Source organism: Sinohyriopsis cumingii, chromosome 13, assembly GCF_028554795.1.
Source record: "Sinohyriopsis cumingii isolate HCF-2022 chromosome 13, ASM2855479v2, whole genome shotgun sequence".
Taxonomy (NCBI): Eukaryota; Metazoa; Mollusca; class Bivalvia; order Unionida; family Unionidae; genus Sinohyriopsis; species Sinohyriopsis cumingii.
In genome coordinates, this window is record NC_142973.1 from 57,764,119 (window position 1) to 57,782,731 (window position 18,613).

Sequence of the window (18,613 nt, forward strand, 5' to 3'; positions counted from 1 at the left end):
AGTGCAAAATCTGTAGAATTTACCCCTCAGGATCGGCCATATAATGAGTTTAAAGGTGGAAATCTAACACTTACACGCTAATTTCTAAATTCAACACACTGACTCTTGTTCCAAGATGCCAGGAAAGTAATTATAATCCATACAAAGAGACACGTGATCTGATTATCCTGATTACTCTATGTTTCTTAGATGTTAGTTTATAATTTTAATAATTACTAGCTATAATTATCGCCACTAATTATCAAATAAAAAAAAGCTAACCGCTCGGAAGCATGGTATTATTCAGTTCAAGACATTATGTGGCTGTTTGCCATATAGTGGTTGGTTACATAAGATCTTGTGGTTTCTCTGTCCTATATCACAAATGGTGAAAGGGTATCAGACGAAAACCAGTTCATCACATAACAGACTCACTTCCTTTGTAAGACAGAGCAGTTTCTGAAGTTGCCCCATTGAGAAGTTGTTGCAAAGTGCAAAATATATTCTGATATTCTCAGTTTAGAAAGAAAACAGAAGCAATTCAATCAGATTTTCCCAAATGAGCAAATGTCTCAAAGTTGAAAAGAACATTTCTTAAGAAATATCCGTACCAAGTTACAACAATTGTTTGCACTATTCTGAAGATGTAAATAAAATGTAGGTGTTCCTAATTTTGCTGTAGAAACATTCCTAATTAAAATAAGTATCCAAGTCCGAAATAATTTTGATAGCACAGGTTCAAACAAACATTCCTACTATATTTAATTTAAATTTGTGTTGCCATTCAAAATAAAATGTAAAACATACTACACGGATACTTTATCTAGTTAGTTGTTCCTGGCTATTAATTATGACACCCACCCACCCCTGATTTCTCAAATATGATTTTATCTCAGAAACAGCTTCAGTAACCTCTCTGCAGCTTGCTCCATAATACACACAACTTTAACATTTAGCATATATCTTCAACGAAAATCTTAGTGTAATGCCATTATTTAAAACTAGATATTTTATTTCCACTCTTGTCTTCCAAAGAATTTATTCTCTTACCACGTGGTTTGGACACAGTCTTATTCAAGTAGAATCTGGCATTAGCATCCAAAGTTTTATCATCCTTCTTTTCCTGAAAAACACAAATACAATATCATATCAAATCTGCCATAATATGTGAGACTATTAATCAATGTTTAATCGATTTGAACAGATCAGATATAACAAGATACATTTACAATGATTTATAAATATAAACAAAAGTCCATCGATTGGACTGTTGCTCAACTGGCTGTGTGTGTGTGTGTGTGTGATTATGATTATGATTTTTTAACGTAACTTTAACAAGTCATATCGCTACGGTGTCTGCATTGTGGCAGTTTACAGTGATGTGTAGCACTGGGGCATCATGCCGCAGACACGTAGCATGATGTCCCACCCAGCCACATTATCCTGACACCAGGCCGACCAGTCCTAACACTAACCTCTTAATGCTGAGCGCCAAACGAGGCAGATATTAGTGCCATATTGCCATATTTGTAAGTCTTTGGTATGACTCGGCCTGGATTCGAACCCACGACCTCCCGATTTCGAGGCGGACGCTCTAACCACTAGGCCACCGGAGCGGTCGCTCAACTGGCTGTACAAATTTGTAGGAATTAAAAATAAGATACCTCTTTCTTTTAATTGCAGAGTCTTACAACCATTTTGATTTATTCTTCAGCAATAACGTGACTTTCAAATTAGCTTCTTCGTTGGATATAATATAACTCGGTACTATTTTCATTTTTGATAAAAAAGGCATTATAAAACGTCTCATATTGGAAGCCCCATTTGATATGGCTTTCCAATTTTAACAATATTTTCAAGATGTATATTATGGAGGTCATATTTCATATCAGAATGACGCCATTTTCAATTAATATAATTTTGACATCATATCAAGCAGAATGACAAATTTTCTGACCTAACGGTGCAAACAAACAATCTAAACAACTTATATATATATATATATATATATATATATATATATATATATATATATATATATATTAGCAACAAGAGAATAGGCATCTGTCATCGCATAATTAACTCAACTAGAATCACACTATGTATATAGACGATGGGCACAGATTAATCGGATGTTATCTGCGCGGCGTTTGTATTTCAACCCATGTGGACGCTTTGTCCTACACCCATCCAATTAACAGTCCAGGGAAAAACCGTCACTCACACATATCAATTTGTTTTTATCACCGGTCAGTGCTATAAACACATGAAACAACTGAAATCAGCTTAAAATAATGCCCGAAACTGAAGACAAAACAGTGGTGTTTCATCTCCGCGCCCTTCTACGTTCAATTAAATTGGTCATTTGAGCTGTAATGGGATATGGCGACACTTCGTCTTCCTTCTCGTTTCACCACCTCCATCGAACGATTCTTCCTAACAATCGGTGTGTTCATGTACACTTCAGGTCGTATCAAGCATGGTTTTAGCTGAATGAAGTGAACAATCTTCAGTGGCCTTATGATTGCTCCTTGCGATCAGGTCTGTGCCATTCGTTACTTTCTTAACCATGCGTCACAGTCCAGTTCATTTGACCTTATTTTAGGCTATCAGCCTACTCAATTTCTACTTGCCAGTACCCCGATATCAACTCTAATGTCGAGAACGTGAATTGCCATCAAATTTATCGTCCTCGCATGGAGTCGATGTCACAAGGAACTGAACATCACTATGTCCAAAAGTTGTTTCTGCGTATCTCTGCCTGTAGTTACTATATTAATTTATTATAATTGCCCTTATGTATTCCTCTACTTGCCTGTCGCGACGTACAATGATGATTACTTTACAAGAAATTGTTGCCAGTTACCGACTGCTCTTCAAATGGGGTGCAAACAGATGCAGAGCTATTTTGTTGTTGTTGTAGTTATTCTTACTGTTAAATCTGTTACGGAATTTCAATAAAATCAGTATTATGCTTAACTTATCCAAGTCAGGTGCAAACAGATGTTAAGGTATTGTTGTTGTTGTTAGTGTTGTTATTATTCTTATTGCTAAATCTGTTGTGGGATTTCAATAAATTTAGCATTAAGCTTATCAACTTACTAGATAGGACTGGGGGAAGAGGTGTGTACTTTGTCAAAGCGAGTTTAATTGTCAATGGTGACTATTTTAATATGCAATCCTGAATAAAGATTAAGTTACGTAAATTTAATAAAATAGTCTCAGGTTTTCAAATTGCTAAAAACGGAGCAGGTTAGTCAAAACCGTTATTATGGGATTTTAATTTTAAAAAAGTAGATTGCTGACCTTGGACAAATCTCTATAGAAGTTTAAGAGGGGGGATGTTGTAAATGACTTATATATATATATATATATATATATATATATATATATATATATATATATATATATATATATATATATATATATATAACGGTTCTTCTCTAGTTAATTTAAGATTATAAAGCAAAATTCATGAACCTCGCATGCAAACGATTTCACGGTCAAATTATTCTGATAATTTTTGTTCATCTGAGATTAGTTGGTTGTTGTAAAGTCAACCTTTTACTCTGCTCGATCTACCACGTGTAGAAAACAAATCGTAACACGCTGGTTCCATTAGCAACATTCTGTCGAATCCCAGCGCCCTCCCAAATATATACTTTTTTATCATAGCTGCATTACATCCTAGATAAAATATCCAGCCGTGACTGAATATATGTAATCAAACTACAAGTCATAACCAAATTAAACGTTTTTCTTAAGAGAAAACGAATTTATCTACTTTCGCTCACTAAATGTCGAGAGACCAAAAATTAAATTTTTTAAAGCGCTCTATCAGTACTATTATTATTTTTATTTATTTATTTATTTATTTATTTATTTATTTATTCATATGACACGTCTGTCTTTCTAGTTGCGAGAGAAAAGTCTTTACTAAACATAATCAAACCAAATCACTTACAACTAGCTCAGAACTATTCAAACATCCCACCACCTCTACCAGAAAGTTTCTTGTAACAATCCAGGAGTTTTACTTGACCAAGCGATGTCAAACCCTGGCGCGGTTCCTCTAGAAGTCATAAGTTTCTCTATAATTCCAAAGACCTCTATACAACTACTGTTGTAAACTAGAAGGTCCAACGTGTCCATTCCATAATAATTTTACTCTGATTAATACAAGACCACAGGGGACCCGAGTGGCCGAGTGGTCAAAAGCGCTTTCCGTTCCGGAGAACTGCCATCTCACTTCTGTCTCCGTGGGTTTGAGTCTAGGATTTGGCTAACGTGGGTATGTGAGAAAGCTTGCCAGTAGCTTCTCTTGGGTCGGTGGTTCTTCCTGGAGTTTTCCCGGGCTCTTTCTCCACCATTAATACTGGCCGCCATGCATAGCCTATCGTGTGCTGAAAAATGGCGTTAAACCCCACAACAACAACAAGACCAAAGATCTCACAACATCCAAATTGTCTATCAACCGCACAACTACATGGTTTCTCTTCATTAACTTTTCAGAACGTAATTGGCTAATTATATTTCGGGCTGAGGAATATAATCACACCACCGACTTCCCATAATCAAACAAGTAATCACAAATATCAATGAAGTCCTTAAAACGAAGCGATATAAATAAATGCGCATACTCCAAATTTATTACAATACGTCGGACAAAAAAGTGAGGATTTTTTCCCCTCACCCATGTGACAGAAATCTAGCTGATTTGCTAACCTTACTTTTCTTATCTCAATCCTTTTCAACAGAAGAAATCTTTGTTTTCTTTTGCTGTACGTCACGAAGTTGTTTTAAAATCAAACAACAAGAGATATACAATAAAAAGAACTTCACTCATAAAGCAACCTACGGTCAATCCAACTTTGATAACACATCATGCAACACATTTTCACACACACACACACACACAGGCACGCGCGCGCGCGCGGACGCATGCGCGCGAAGTCTAGCTATTCGGTAGAGCTGATCAATGAAGTGTATCATATAAGTCAGAGGTGCCATGGCCATCAGTGCTGATCACATGAATAATCTGTTTGAATCCTCTCTCTTGGGTCATTACACACCATCAACCTCATTAAATACTTACGGTTTAACAATATGTTGCAATTAGGGGAACGGGGAGGAGATGGGGAACATGCAAACACTAAATGAGGGAGATATCTATTTAAAGCAAGATTGAAAAGGGTTTATAATATTTCAAGTTTGAAGAGAGACAGACGATGACAAAGGCAGGGGAGGAGGTAAGAAACACAAGCAATGAAAAACCAAGAATGTATGCTGACCCCGTATTTCCAGATAGGTGTCCTACATTAATTTTATAGGAACAAACGTCCCAGTGATGGGACAATACATTCTGCCTTACCCATGTAACCCATGTGGATGCACCTGGACCAAATGAGCAATGGATATTTACGGGCACCAGCTGCGGCATAAAAGCTGAGTTCCGGCAAGTTTGGCAAAGTAAACTCTAGGTGGGTAGAGGAGCAGTATTTTAACACCTTCTCAAGGTAAAGCACTTCTGACGTCTCCAGGCTGGTATTTGGAGTACATGGGGCAGCCATTTGGATCAGACGTGTGCTTTGTTCATGCAAGATTTTCACAACTACAACTTGTATAGAAATTTTAGCCACATTACATAAACGTATTATAGAGACATACCAACATTATCTCTACTGTGCATGTTGCAAATGTAACCGACTTTACCTTACACCTGTCACTCTCTCAGTAAGTAATACAGGTGGAGCGCCCGTTTACGAATTTTGAAGTTACAGGTCAGAAGTGGGTAGCCACTTATCTTGACGTAACACAAGGAAAACCAATGTCATTGATATTTCCTACAAAAAGAATTATCTCCTTACAAAACCATGGATTACTCTTACTGAAAGCTTTTCATTTAAGATTTCCATCAAGAGAACATTTCGGATTTGTTGATTCCCTTTATGACGCCGCTGTGGAGATCTGATTGCGTAATCAGACTGCGCTATATTCGGAATGGCGTGTGGTACTTTTAAAACCTTTAACGTTGTGATCTGATTGGTTAACCAAAAGGTCAACACAACATGACCTTTTGGTGTCTATCAGGTCTCCACGCAGGACTGTTGAGGTCTGAATGTAGACCGATTGCAAAAAGCTTTTGCTTTTCATATCCATGTATGATATGCCATGTTCAATCTTTAGGCTATTATGATTCATTTTCTAAATTATTTATTTACTTAATATATATTAAACAGTATACAGTGTATAGTAAATGAGATATGCAATGTGATTTAATTATTTAAAGACAAACAACATAAAAATTGATCGAAGACTGTCCTTTGACACTTTTTAAGGTCTAGATGACGACCGTGCTATTCCCGTTACTTCAAGGAGAAGCCTAATCGTGACACACACACACACACACACACACACACACAATAGGTTTAGGGTGGTGAGAATTTATCACAATCTCTGCCTTCATTATTGTAACAAAAACAAGTGTGAAGAAGGATTGGAAATATAAAAAATGTTTTTTTAACATTCGATATGCGCCTATAAAAAATATAATTTCTGATTGATAGCATACAGAAATTAAACTTTAAAGTACTTTGAAGTCTACTGATATATTAGTAACAAGTAAGTTTAATCAATGTGGATTATAGTCATCATTACATTACTAAATTTTCTCATCGAGAAGAAAATTCAAAATTTATGGATTAAACTTAAACTTACAAAGATTACAGAAAATATAGAATTTATACCATGAAGACACTTCCTAAACAAAGATGAAAGTGAAACCAATGTCAGAGATCAATATGCTAGTTTGGTTCCCAGCTTTGTATGCTCCCTGCGCGGCACTCCTCTAGCGGAATGCAACGCAGGTGGCGCACATTATCAAAATTACTGAACTGCTCATCCGTTGCTAGAAAACATAGACCCATGCAAATATGGCGACCGCGTTACTAAAGATTCAAAAGGCCTGTAAATTGATTGTATTAGTGACCCGTTGAAGTCAAAATCAGCTTAGAAATTATAACTTGATGAATGAAATGACTAAGTTATCTGCATTTTTGTATAAAAAAATAACTTTTATGCTTTATGTTTTTAAAATCGGTAGGGGGTACAAACAAACGGGAAGGTGTGCGAGTACTAAACAATACTAATCCAATTTCTTAAAATTGTAACAGAAAGCGCAGCAATCTCAAATTAGAGTCAGAGATAGCATAGCGATTTTAAATGTTCTACTGGTTTTATACCTTAGATAATGTACCTCCTAATGAGTCACTATGATCCATAGTTGTCGGCTCGGTTTTTGCAGACTTCACATGATCCTTGTTGACTTCTTAAACTTGCGTAGTAAACAGCATTAGATTTTAAATACTTATTACTTCCTGGATGTTAGGTATAACTGAATAGTATTGACGTGCCTGAACGCACCATGTCGGATGAAAAGCTACCCAATGTTATAGCGTACAATGTAATCATACACACAAACAAACACACACACACGTATATATATATATATATATATATATATATATATATATATATATATATATATATATATATACACATACACAGTGGCGTCACTCGGGTTGGTGTCACCCAGTGCGGTAGCTCATGGTGTCACCCCCATGGTCCTCCTTCCGTAACAGACCATACAGAATCCTTAGTAATGTCATTTTGGTGTCACCCCCTCTGATGGTGTCACCCGGTGCAGTCCGCATCCCCCTAGCGACGCCACTGCTGTGCCTGCTAGTCATGTATTTAACTATGATCGGTTATCCGCTTATGAAATCCGACTAGACCGAGCAGTGTGTGCTCTGTAAAATTTTCAATTTTTCATTTTGGTGTCACCCCTCTGAGATGGTGTCACCCAGTGCGGTGCGCACCCCCCGCACCCCCCTAGCGACGCCACTATATATATATATATATATATATATATATATATATATATATATATATATATATATATATATATATCAGCAGAGAGGGCGAACAAACTCTAATTGACTTACACTCGAATTGCAAAAATAAGCCTTCCTGAAAATCGCAAAAACAATCGCAAAAAAACGGATCGCGTGACTGGATGCTGAGTACGAGACTTCGCCCTCTCTGCTGCTATTAATTAAACTTTTTATCAAGACCGATTCGATATCGTGACCATGGATCATACAAGTTTATTGTTATGAAACTATGCGGGGTTGTCAGTGCGCTACTAAATACATTTTTTTTAAAACGATCCATATCTCCGATGCACCAAGTCGGATGAATAATTTGTAACGTATGAGTATCAACACCATTAAACACAGCAAAACTATTACAGTTACCCCTGATCACTTAAGGTATTTGTGTGTACCGTTGAGTAACAGAAATCACATCTGTGTTTTTATGTCTTCCTCGCGAGAATATTCGAGCTGGATTTAACTGTTTGTCCATCATCACATCATCGTACACGACTAAATTGTTAATAGACCTATCAAAGTCATCCACGGACGGTGCATCATTGATATCAGTGATAAATTCAATAACATCCTCGTCTTTTATCGTCTTTGCACGTTCGTTAAAGTCTTTTAACACTCCATGACACCGTTGATCATCAGCTGACGGAACTATCAAATACAATTTATCCCGTTTCATTCAGCAGCAGGGCGGGTGAACAGCCTCTAATATGTATACCTTGGAATTGTCATACCCTGGAATTGTAAAAAAAAATTATTACCTAAATTTGGTACCAACATGGAGTCACCCTGCATTGCTGCTATTCATTTCATCAGAATATTTTATCAAGACCATTTCGATATCTTGTTCTAGGATCATGTAAATTTATCGTTATAAATCCATGTGGAGATAACTGAGCTTGACTAAATAAGTTTCTGAATTTAATAATATCCATGTCACCGCTGCACCAAGTTTGGTGAATATTCCTCAGCGTGTGCGTATCTACGCCATTAAAAACTGCTAAGATATTACAATCATCCCTAATTACTTTTGAAATTTGTGTATACCGTTGAGTGACATAAATAACATCAGTATTTTTATGCCTTCCTCGAGAAAATAACCTTGCTGGATTTGATTGTTTGTCTAACATTACGTCATCGTACACAACTAAATTATTAATAGCTCCATCAATAGAATCAACTGATGGTGCTTCATTGATATCTGTGATAAATTCAATAACATCATCACAATGTTCATTTAATAATCTCGCGTTTTCATTAAAATCTTTTAATACTTCATAACATCGTTGATCGTCAACACTTGGTGCTACTAAATATAATTTATCCCATTTCAACCATCTCATTATCAAATTAAGTAACAACTGTGTTTTTCCACTACCAGATGGACCTATTATAATCATTCTAATATAATTTGGCAACGCAGCATGATGTTTAACTGGTTCTTGTTTTTTGTGGCGGAAAAATCAATTACATTCATGATATAATTATATTATGGATTTATATTGTGTAAAATGTAAGGCGCGTACACCAACAACTGGTCTGACTACGGTTGTAACGCGCAATAATAGATCAGCTGCTACGGGTACATGTGCGCGATGTGGCACAAAGAAGTTTAGATTTATTTCTACCGGTCAACGACAAAAACCAGCCAAAAAAAAAAAAGCCAACAGCAAAGTCAATTTAAAAAAAAGAAAAAAAGGGCGGTGATGTTGCAGCACAATTAGCAAAATTACCCGGAATCCCCTGGGCTAAATATCCAGGAGAAAAACATCTTCCAGGATATAATTATTGCGGTCTTGGAACCCGACTTGATATTAGACTTAACGATCATGATCAACCAAAATTAAATGGAGAACCAGTAAATGCTATTGATAAAGCGTGTTATATTCATGATATTGCCTATCGAAGTAATGATTTACAACAAAGGCATCTCGCGGATGTGAAATTGATTCATACACTAAATTCTATTCCTAATAAATCTATTAGAGAAAAATTAGCTAGTTGGTTAATAAATACTGCAATGAAAGGAAAATTAGCATTAGGTGCCGGTAATTAATATTATGGAATCAATTTATTATTCTCCAATTGGATTCTGGAAAGGTAAAGCAGCAATTAATAAACTTGCTAAAGCTGCAAAAGTAAAAATTTCTACTGCAGCAAATTGGTTATCTAAACAGGCAATATGGCAAATTTATCTTCCGCCGCCTAAACGAATCGAGTACGCACATTTTGATGTTAGTGTTCCTAATGAAGTTCATCAAGCTGATATTGTGTTTTTGCCTCATGATATTATTAATCAAAAAACATACAAATATGTGCTGACGGTAGTTGATGTTGCAAGTAGATATAAAGAAGCAGAACAATTATCAACAAAGACTGCCATTGACGTAGCAGATGCATTTAAGAAAATTTATCAGCGAGGACCTCTACGATGGCCAAATTTACTTCAGGTTGATCCTGGAAGAGAATTTTTAGGTGCGGTATCATTTTTAATGAAACAAAATAATGTTAAAATACGACGAGGACACACTGGGATTCATACTGATCAGGCAATTGTTGAACGATTCAATAGAACACTTGCTGAGCGGTTATTCGGATATCAGTATGCGAGGGATTTTATTCAAGATATGAGATCTTACGAGTGGGTGGCAAGATTCCCAAATGTAATATCCGCGATAAATAATGAAACAATTCGAGCAATAAACATGAAACCGGCCAACGCCAAGTTCCCACATTATATCGTTTTTATTTCTGAAGAAAATTTTACTACTCCAAGTTGCATCTTTTATCCCAAATAAATGTTGTTTGTAATCTGGATCAATATCATGATATGATTGCCTGTCCGTGGTATAATCGGATTTTTTAGGTTCTGGTGGCGCTTGTGGTGCTGGTGGTTGAATTTCAGGCCATCCTAGGACAGTTCTTATTGAACTCTGATAAATCTCTACGGCATAATTAGGTGATTCTATCTCGATGACCGAGGTCAATGTTGGTTCATGAGCAGATATTTTTATTTTAGGTTCTTCCCCGGTGATATTTTTTATTCTACGTAATAACTCATCATTGATTTCTTCGATTTGATAACTACCGGTTGGTAACCCAACGACGGTCCAATCAGGAGTGCCATCAGGTTTATTTTTATTAGCAAATACAAATGAATTATTTAATAATAACTTACCAAATGATTTAGATCTAATGTTTGGCCTGCTGAGATAAACTCGCAATTGTGCTAGCGCAATTTCATCTACGGGAATTATAGTTGAAAAATTAATACTAAATTCTGGATTAGTCGAACTTACCGAGATCATCGTGGTTCTGTGCGGAATTGTGTTTGTTGCGATCTGTTGAAGTAATTCCGACATTATTAATATTTGTAGCTTTAATATCGGCTTGATTGTATATTTTAATCATTGATGAAAATTCGAAATCTGATATAATTCCATCGTTGAGACTCACAGATAACAACGAAGATAATTTTGAATACGCGACCGTTGCTGTGTGTAATCGAATTATATAATTGGATAATTTTTCACTCGTACAGGAACATATTTTTTTGCAATTATATTAAGAACACCAGCAACCGTTGTTGCCGCTGAAATACAAATTGTCACTGCTACCGGTGCCATCATTGTTACCGCGGATAAATATTATTCCGGTTCCAGCAACAGCCGCGGATACCGAATAAACAATTACGTCAATGTTGACTAATTGTCGTCGATATTATTTTATTTTTCCCGTGTATACGTCGATGATATCTTTTAACGACGTTTGCCATTCACGCGCTTGATTGTATCTGTATTGAGATGCATCACTGGGGGTACTTATTATTTTTATTTTATCTAGTAAATAATTGAGGTGATTCAGCTATAAATTCCATACACCACCAGAATGATGTTGGTGCTGTTGTCTTATCGGTTTCTAGTGTAAATGTTTCTTCGATTCCCTTATTTAATAAAACAGTCGAAAATCCAAGAAACCTGTCACTGGGATTTCGCCAGGTATATTCTGCAGCAATTATTCTGAATCTCACAGAACTAAAAACATATAACCTGTATACACCAGTAACTGCTGCAGTGTATTTGAGAGTATTATTTTCTTGTGTCAATGTTGATGGTCCACTCGATGTCGTATATACGATATCATTGACCTGTGATGAGGTTATTCCGGGTGGAATTTTAATAAGGCCAGTTTTTCAATAATTCCAGGAATTAATGCTCGAACTCCTTTCGAATGTTTCGACGGTAGTTTTAATATCAGCGATTTTTGCAGTAGTAGTTTCATCGGTTTTTGCAATAGTTTCATTAATTTTTCTAATAATTTCATTAATTCTTCCAATAGTTTCATTGGTTTTTCTAAAATTTTCTTGAAGACTAGTAAAATCACTCACGTGAGTGTTATACTCGTTTCGTCGAATTATATCATTTAATTTGATATTACTTGTTTTTAATTTTCCGTGTTGATCTTGAAAAATAACAACCTCATCAGGATCTATTCCTGATAGCGCTAAAAGATTATTAATCTCGTCTTTTGTTGCATACTTTGGTAAATTCACGTCGGTTTTTTTTAACGTTCGCGATAAAAGAGATCTTCAGTAAATATCAACCATTATTTATCATTGATTGATTTAATTTATCAGCGGTGTATTCGTGAACAACTTTATAATATGGTTTAGTTGATTTGATAATTCATCAAGAACATTAATTGCTTCACTGCCAGATATTGGCGGATCAGTTAGTGTTTGTGTAGGTAACGTTGAATACCAAATTGGAGCGTTTGATTGTTGTGCATAACTTAGAAATTCCCGTGGTGGCGCTAATCCATACTAGTCAAAGTAAACAATTTCACGTGGATTTATCGCGAGAGCAACCCAGTGGGTTCCAGGACCATCCTTCTTATCGAGATGTATGATATCGGTTTCATTGTGATTCGGTTGTTCCGGTAATTCATCTCGCATGAAAACACCTCGGAAGAATTTTATTTTTACATTTTTTAGCGGCATTAATTAAATCAAGATTTGACATTGGTGTGATTTTCGTAACTGTGGAAAACGTTTTGGGTACCATGATTGGGGGGGGGTCCTCGTAGTCTTAGGCCGCGTCCGTACTACGATGGCGGGGTTCCTGGCAGTCTTAGGCCGCGTCTCCTTTTTATATTTTCCTCCTGTTATTTTTTCTGCTATTTTACTACCGGTGTATCCAGCAGCGCCTAATGCAGCTGCTTTTCCTAAGGCTGGAGCAGCAGCGGCTACTTTTGCAATTAATGCTGGTAATAAACCAAAGAGAGGAAATATTCCACCTACTTTAATCATATCTTTGATAGCACTCGGGGAAAGATCAATTTGAATCCCAGTATTTGCCGATTTCGCCTTAATAATATGTTTTATTTGAGTTTTAGTTAGCGATAATTTATTTGGACCATCACCGGAAATTTGATTATTTTTTAATGTTATTTTTGTTCCACAGATTTTTGTTGTTTTTAATTGAATTTTTTTTTTACCTGACCCGGAGTCAGAGTCACACTAACATGATCGTATGGCATTTTATAATAAAAACGATTGATTTAAATTAATCTCATATTTTTTTCCACTGGAGCATCAATTACTCTTATTCGTCTACCAATACCTTCGAGAATCATAGTTCTATCGCAAAGTATAACAGCAATTGCTCTAAATTCAACAGCACCCGGATTACGTATTTTAGCTTTAAAGTGTATGTCAACGACAGATTGTTTAACTAAATCAATATGTTCTAGTGAAAATTAATAAATCGGATAATTTGACATGAAATCTAATAGTGATATTTGTAAACCGGTATCAACATTTTGATCTCGTCCCATAAAACCCATTAAACGATAATATACACGTGCCACTGAAATAGAATCGGCATTAAAATCCAATGATATCTCCTCAGATGGTTCTTGATGTCCATTTATTCTCAATGATACTTCAGTAACACCAAGATCGTCAAATATCATTGAACTAAATGATTGATTATTTAATCGATCAGCCCTTTGAAGAGCAATAAATATATGTCTTGGTGCAGAAACACCTTGCTGTGATGATATATGCCAAGTAAAAAGATTATTTATTCTAGTATTAATACTATCAACAATTGTTGTTAGCCACGATAATATTGATTTACCGCCTTGATCCATAAAAGAAAGTAATTTTTTTCTTCAACAAGCGATGGAGTCATCACTGGCATCCATAATGTAAGTTTAGATAATACTACATTACCATTATCACCATCACCAGCACCAGCATCTCTCCAGATAGCATCATTACTATTATCTTTTCGATGAAGAATAACTGTGTGTTTGGTTCCAAAAATAACCTTTCTAACATCTCTGCAGAATCCAAATATGATTTAATGGAATTGGACATGAGAATCTTCTAAGAAGACCTCCTAACATCGCTTTATGCGTATAAAATCCTAAATTATAATCATCATTACCACTCACAACTACTGGTTCCGTATCAACGTCATCAGCAGCGGCAGTGGCTTTTTTTTGGTTTTCTTATATTATATGGTAGATGATCAGGATGATCAGAATTATCCTTGGCAAACATCATGGTCGGACCAACTGATCTAGTAAAGTCATCTGAATACCTCGCTAGGCCTATAATCGTTGTAGCAACATCAACCTTTTCATGAATTGACTCAATTTCTTTACCATCAATCATGTATATGGCACTTTTGAATAATGCCATAATATCATTATTAACAAAACCAACTCTGAAATGTTCTCCGTACAATGTATCATCGTTTTTTATAATTTCACCTAAAACTTCAATAAATCCCTCACAGGGTAGAAAATATCTACTTGTATCTTGAACCCGTAATTACATTCGTCCAGGTTGATTTGGCAACACAGCATCATATGAATAATGCTGATAATCGCGTATTGATTCATTTTTACCTACCGGTTCATTCATGTCGAAGGCTGTGTCGGACTCTTGTCTAAACATTTTATTATAAATTCGATATCTTCTGAAACGAAGACCACTTCCGGATATCAGACTCGTATTTATTCGTTTGGTTCCTTGATTTATCAACTCCGTTAATTTTTGATTTTCTGCCTCTTGATTTATCAACTCCGTTAATTTTTGATTTTCTGCCTCTTGATTTTATCAACTCCGTTAATTTTTGATTTTCTGCCTCTTGATTTATCAACTCCGTTAATTTTGGATTTGCTGCATCATTTATTACCTTACTAACATCACTAGGCATCACCGAGGTGCTAGGCAATTTGACCGGAATCACACCAACGCTAGGCAATTTGACCGGAATCACACCAGCGCTAGGCGATTTTACCGGTTGTTTTTTCTGCGTATTAAATGTTCTATCCTATCTTTGATAGTATTGAACGCTTTACTAGCAACATTACCAATAGCAGCAGTAGCTTTATCACGAATAAAATCCATTGCCTTCATTGATAATTATTTTGCAATAGGTCCAGCTTTAGGAGCTATCCTCGTGCTAAAACCTTTAATATAATTACCAAATCCATCTCCGTAAGTAATTCTGTACATCGGTAACTGCGAGTTTATTGCTTGAACAGGTACAGGTTTACGATGATTTTTATGTACGATCATTTTATTTAATTATTTGTTTATTTAACAACTTGTCACTGTAATCATTAACAATTTCATCAATAAGATTTCGATAAACACTAATATTCATGATACCACCTTGAAATAATCTTCTGCAGATATCAGTTGCCTCATTAATTATTTCTAATGAATTATTTCCAGCTCGTTTTCCTCCAATAAGAACTTCTAATCGTGATACATCATTGACAGTATTATCAGGACAAATAGAATTATTTCCTAAACCACTACCGGTAGCACCTGGAGATTGTGGTGTATCATAGAACTCTTCTGGAGATTGTGGTCGTTGAGGTTGTTTCCTTATTTCATCTACATCTTTTTTAAATTGTTTAAACCCTGGATCTTTTAAATCAACGCTCATATTTTTAGAAGCAGAATATACCGCAGGAATCCAACTACCATATATTACTTCATTAACAAATTTTGGTTTTAGATGGTCATCTCTGTAATCATAACCATACGCAGCAATATTAATTAATTTATGTCTGTCTTTAAATTTATCAAGAGCATCATCGGTAAATATCATCGCAGGTGGTTTTAATATTTCTTGAATTTCTGCTTGTTGTGTTTGCAAAGGTAGAGTTTGTGATAGAGGAGGTTTTTTCCTCGCTTCGATTACATCACGTCTAAATTTCTGATATTCTGGACTTTTTGTATTAATAATTGATTTTTAGAGGCAAAATATACCGCAGGAATCCAATCACCTGATTCCATAATATTAACAAATTCAGGTTTTAGATGTATTTTTTTAGAATCATAACCGTGCGCAGCAATATCAATTAATTCATCCCGATTATCAAAACTACTAAGACTATCGTCGGTAAATATTTCATGTGGTAATGGTTGTTGCTTTTTTCTTTCATTTTATCTTTTTCTCTCTTTTGTTCTTCTTTTTCCCTTTTTTGTTCTTCCCTTCTTTCTCGTTCACGTTTCTCTCCAATTTCTATTCCATCATTAAAAGCATCATGAATATCATTGCCCCTTATTCGGATAATATTCCGTCTTATTTTATACAACCAATCAGCCCATGTCTTACGATTACAAATTAACATTGGGTTTTAAATATTTATCTCTATCTAAAAAACTTGAATATGCAAATAAACCAAAATTAGCTGAATCATCAAGGGTTTCAAGTGGTTGTTCCGTTATTCTATTTATACCATCATCAGTAAATCTTTCTTCGAGATCATCATATTCCCGTGGAGCTTGAGCTTGAGCTTGAGCTTCAGCCTGAGCTTGAGCTCGAGGTTGAGCTGCAATTTGTTTTAATATTGGAAGAATACCCTTTTTTCTTTCTTCAGGATCTGTAATATCTCCCAATATAACTCTTTCAGTAGTTGTTGTAATGGGTTTAAATAGCAACTCAGATGACTCCGCAAAACCCTTCTCTGCTTCTTCTCGTGATCGTATTTTTTGTCTGACAGAATCTCTTACTGGAAGATATTTATTTATTGCTTCTAGTCGTTCTCGTGCTAATCTAGCAGAATGTGCTTCTCCAACATCCATTTATTATTGATATATTAATAATTTTAATTTATGATGATAAATTTTATACAAGATATCGAATTGATCTTGATAAAATATTCTGATGAAATGAATAGCAGCAATGCGGGGTGACTCCATGTTTGTATCGAATTTAGGTAATAAATTTTTTAACAATTCCAGGGTATGACAATTCCAGGGTATACCTATTAGAGGCTGTTCACCCGCCCTGCTGCTTAATTCATTATCAAATTAAGTAACAGTTGTGTCTTACCAGACCCGGACGGCCCAATTATAATCATTCGGACAGAATTTGGTAACGCTAGATGATGTTTAACCGGTTCGCGCATTTTTTGTTGCCGAGAAATCAGTGACCTCCATGTTATAGAAATATAATAAATAATATGGATTTATATTGTGTGAAATGCAGGACACTATTCCCACAGGTGGACTAACAACCATCACAACTTAAAATAACAGATCAACAGTTACAGGTAAGTGTGAACGATGTGGTACAATTTTTTTTATGTTTATTTCAACAGGCGGAGTTTTTTTTAAAAAAAGGAAGTGATATTGCCGCCCAGTTAACGAAGTTACCAGGAACACCATGGGCGAAATATCCAGGAGAAAAACATCTTCCATGATATAACTACTGCGGTCCTGGTACTCGACTTGATATCAGGCTTGATAACCAACATCAGCCAAAACCAGGTGAATATCCAGTGAATGTTATTGATAAAGCGTGTCACGCTCATGATGTAGCTTATAAAAGTAAAAACCTGCAAGATGGACATATCGCAGATGTGAAATTAATTCACGCGCTAAATTCCATAAAAAATAAATCTTTCAAAGAATCACTAGCTAATTGGTTGGTGAGATCTGCGATGAAGGGTAAGCTTGTATTAAGAGCTGGTAATTAATCAACCGATTATTATTATAATGGAGTCGATTTATTATTCCCCAAGAGGATATTGGAGGGGTAGAGCAGATTAGTAAACTCACTGAATCAGCAGGTGTCTAACATGTTGCTGCTGAAAAATGGTTAGCACGACAGGCAATATGGCAATTTAACTACCACCGCCTAAAACAATTCAGTATGCACATTTTGATGTTAGCGTTCCTAACGAAGTTCATCAGGCTGATTTTTTGTTTTTGCCACACGATACTATAAAAAATTGGAAGACGCCGATTAACGTACAAATACGCGCGAACTGTCGTTGATGTTGCAGGTAGATACAAGGAAGCAGAGCCGTTATCAACAAAGACAGCAACTGAAGTAGCTTCTGCGTTTGAACAAATTTATCGACGTGGACCCTTGCAATGGCCACAGCTGCTACAAGTTGAGCCTGGCAGAGTATTTCAAGATGCAGTATCATCGCTGATGAAAAAACATAATGTAAAAATCAGACGAGGACATGCTGCATTTCATCGTGATCAGGCAATAGTTGAACGATTTAATCGAGCACTCGCTGAGCGGTTATTTGGATATCAATACGCAAAGGAAATAATTCAAGACAAAAGATCTCGCGAATGGGTTGCAAGATTACCAAGTGTGATAGCTGCGTTAAATAATGAAATCACTCGAACAACTTCTATG

At 35.8% G+C, this 18,613-nt stretch overlaps 1 protein-coding gene across 1 annotated transcript in view; it reads right to left on the reverse strand.

Moving 5' to 3' along the window:
* The window catches only part of LOC149785639 (uncharacterized), a 136,180-nt gene that overhangs the window by 51,382 nt on the left and 66,185 nt on the right, over positions 1-18,613 (reverse strand). The window contains exons 8-10 of the mRNA XM_089979916.1: positions 16,695-16,787; positions 7,221-7,306; positions 1,030-1,102 (exon numbers count right to left, since the gene is read on the reverse strand). Coding sequence (XP_089836042.1) covers positions 1,030-1,102; positions 7,221-7,306; positions 16,695-16,787 — 252 coding nt within the window. The remainder of the gene's footprint in view (positions 1-1,029; positions 1,103-7,220; positions 7,307-16,694; positions 16,788-18,613) is intronic.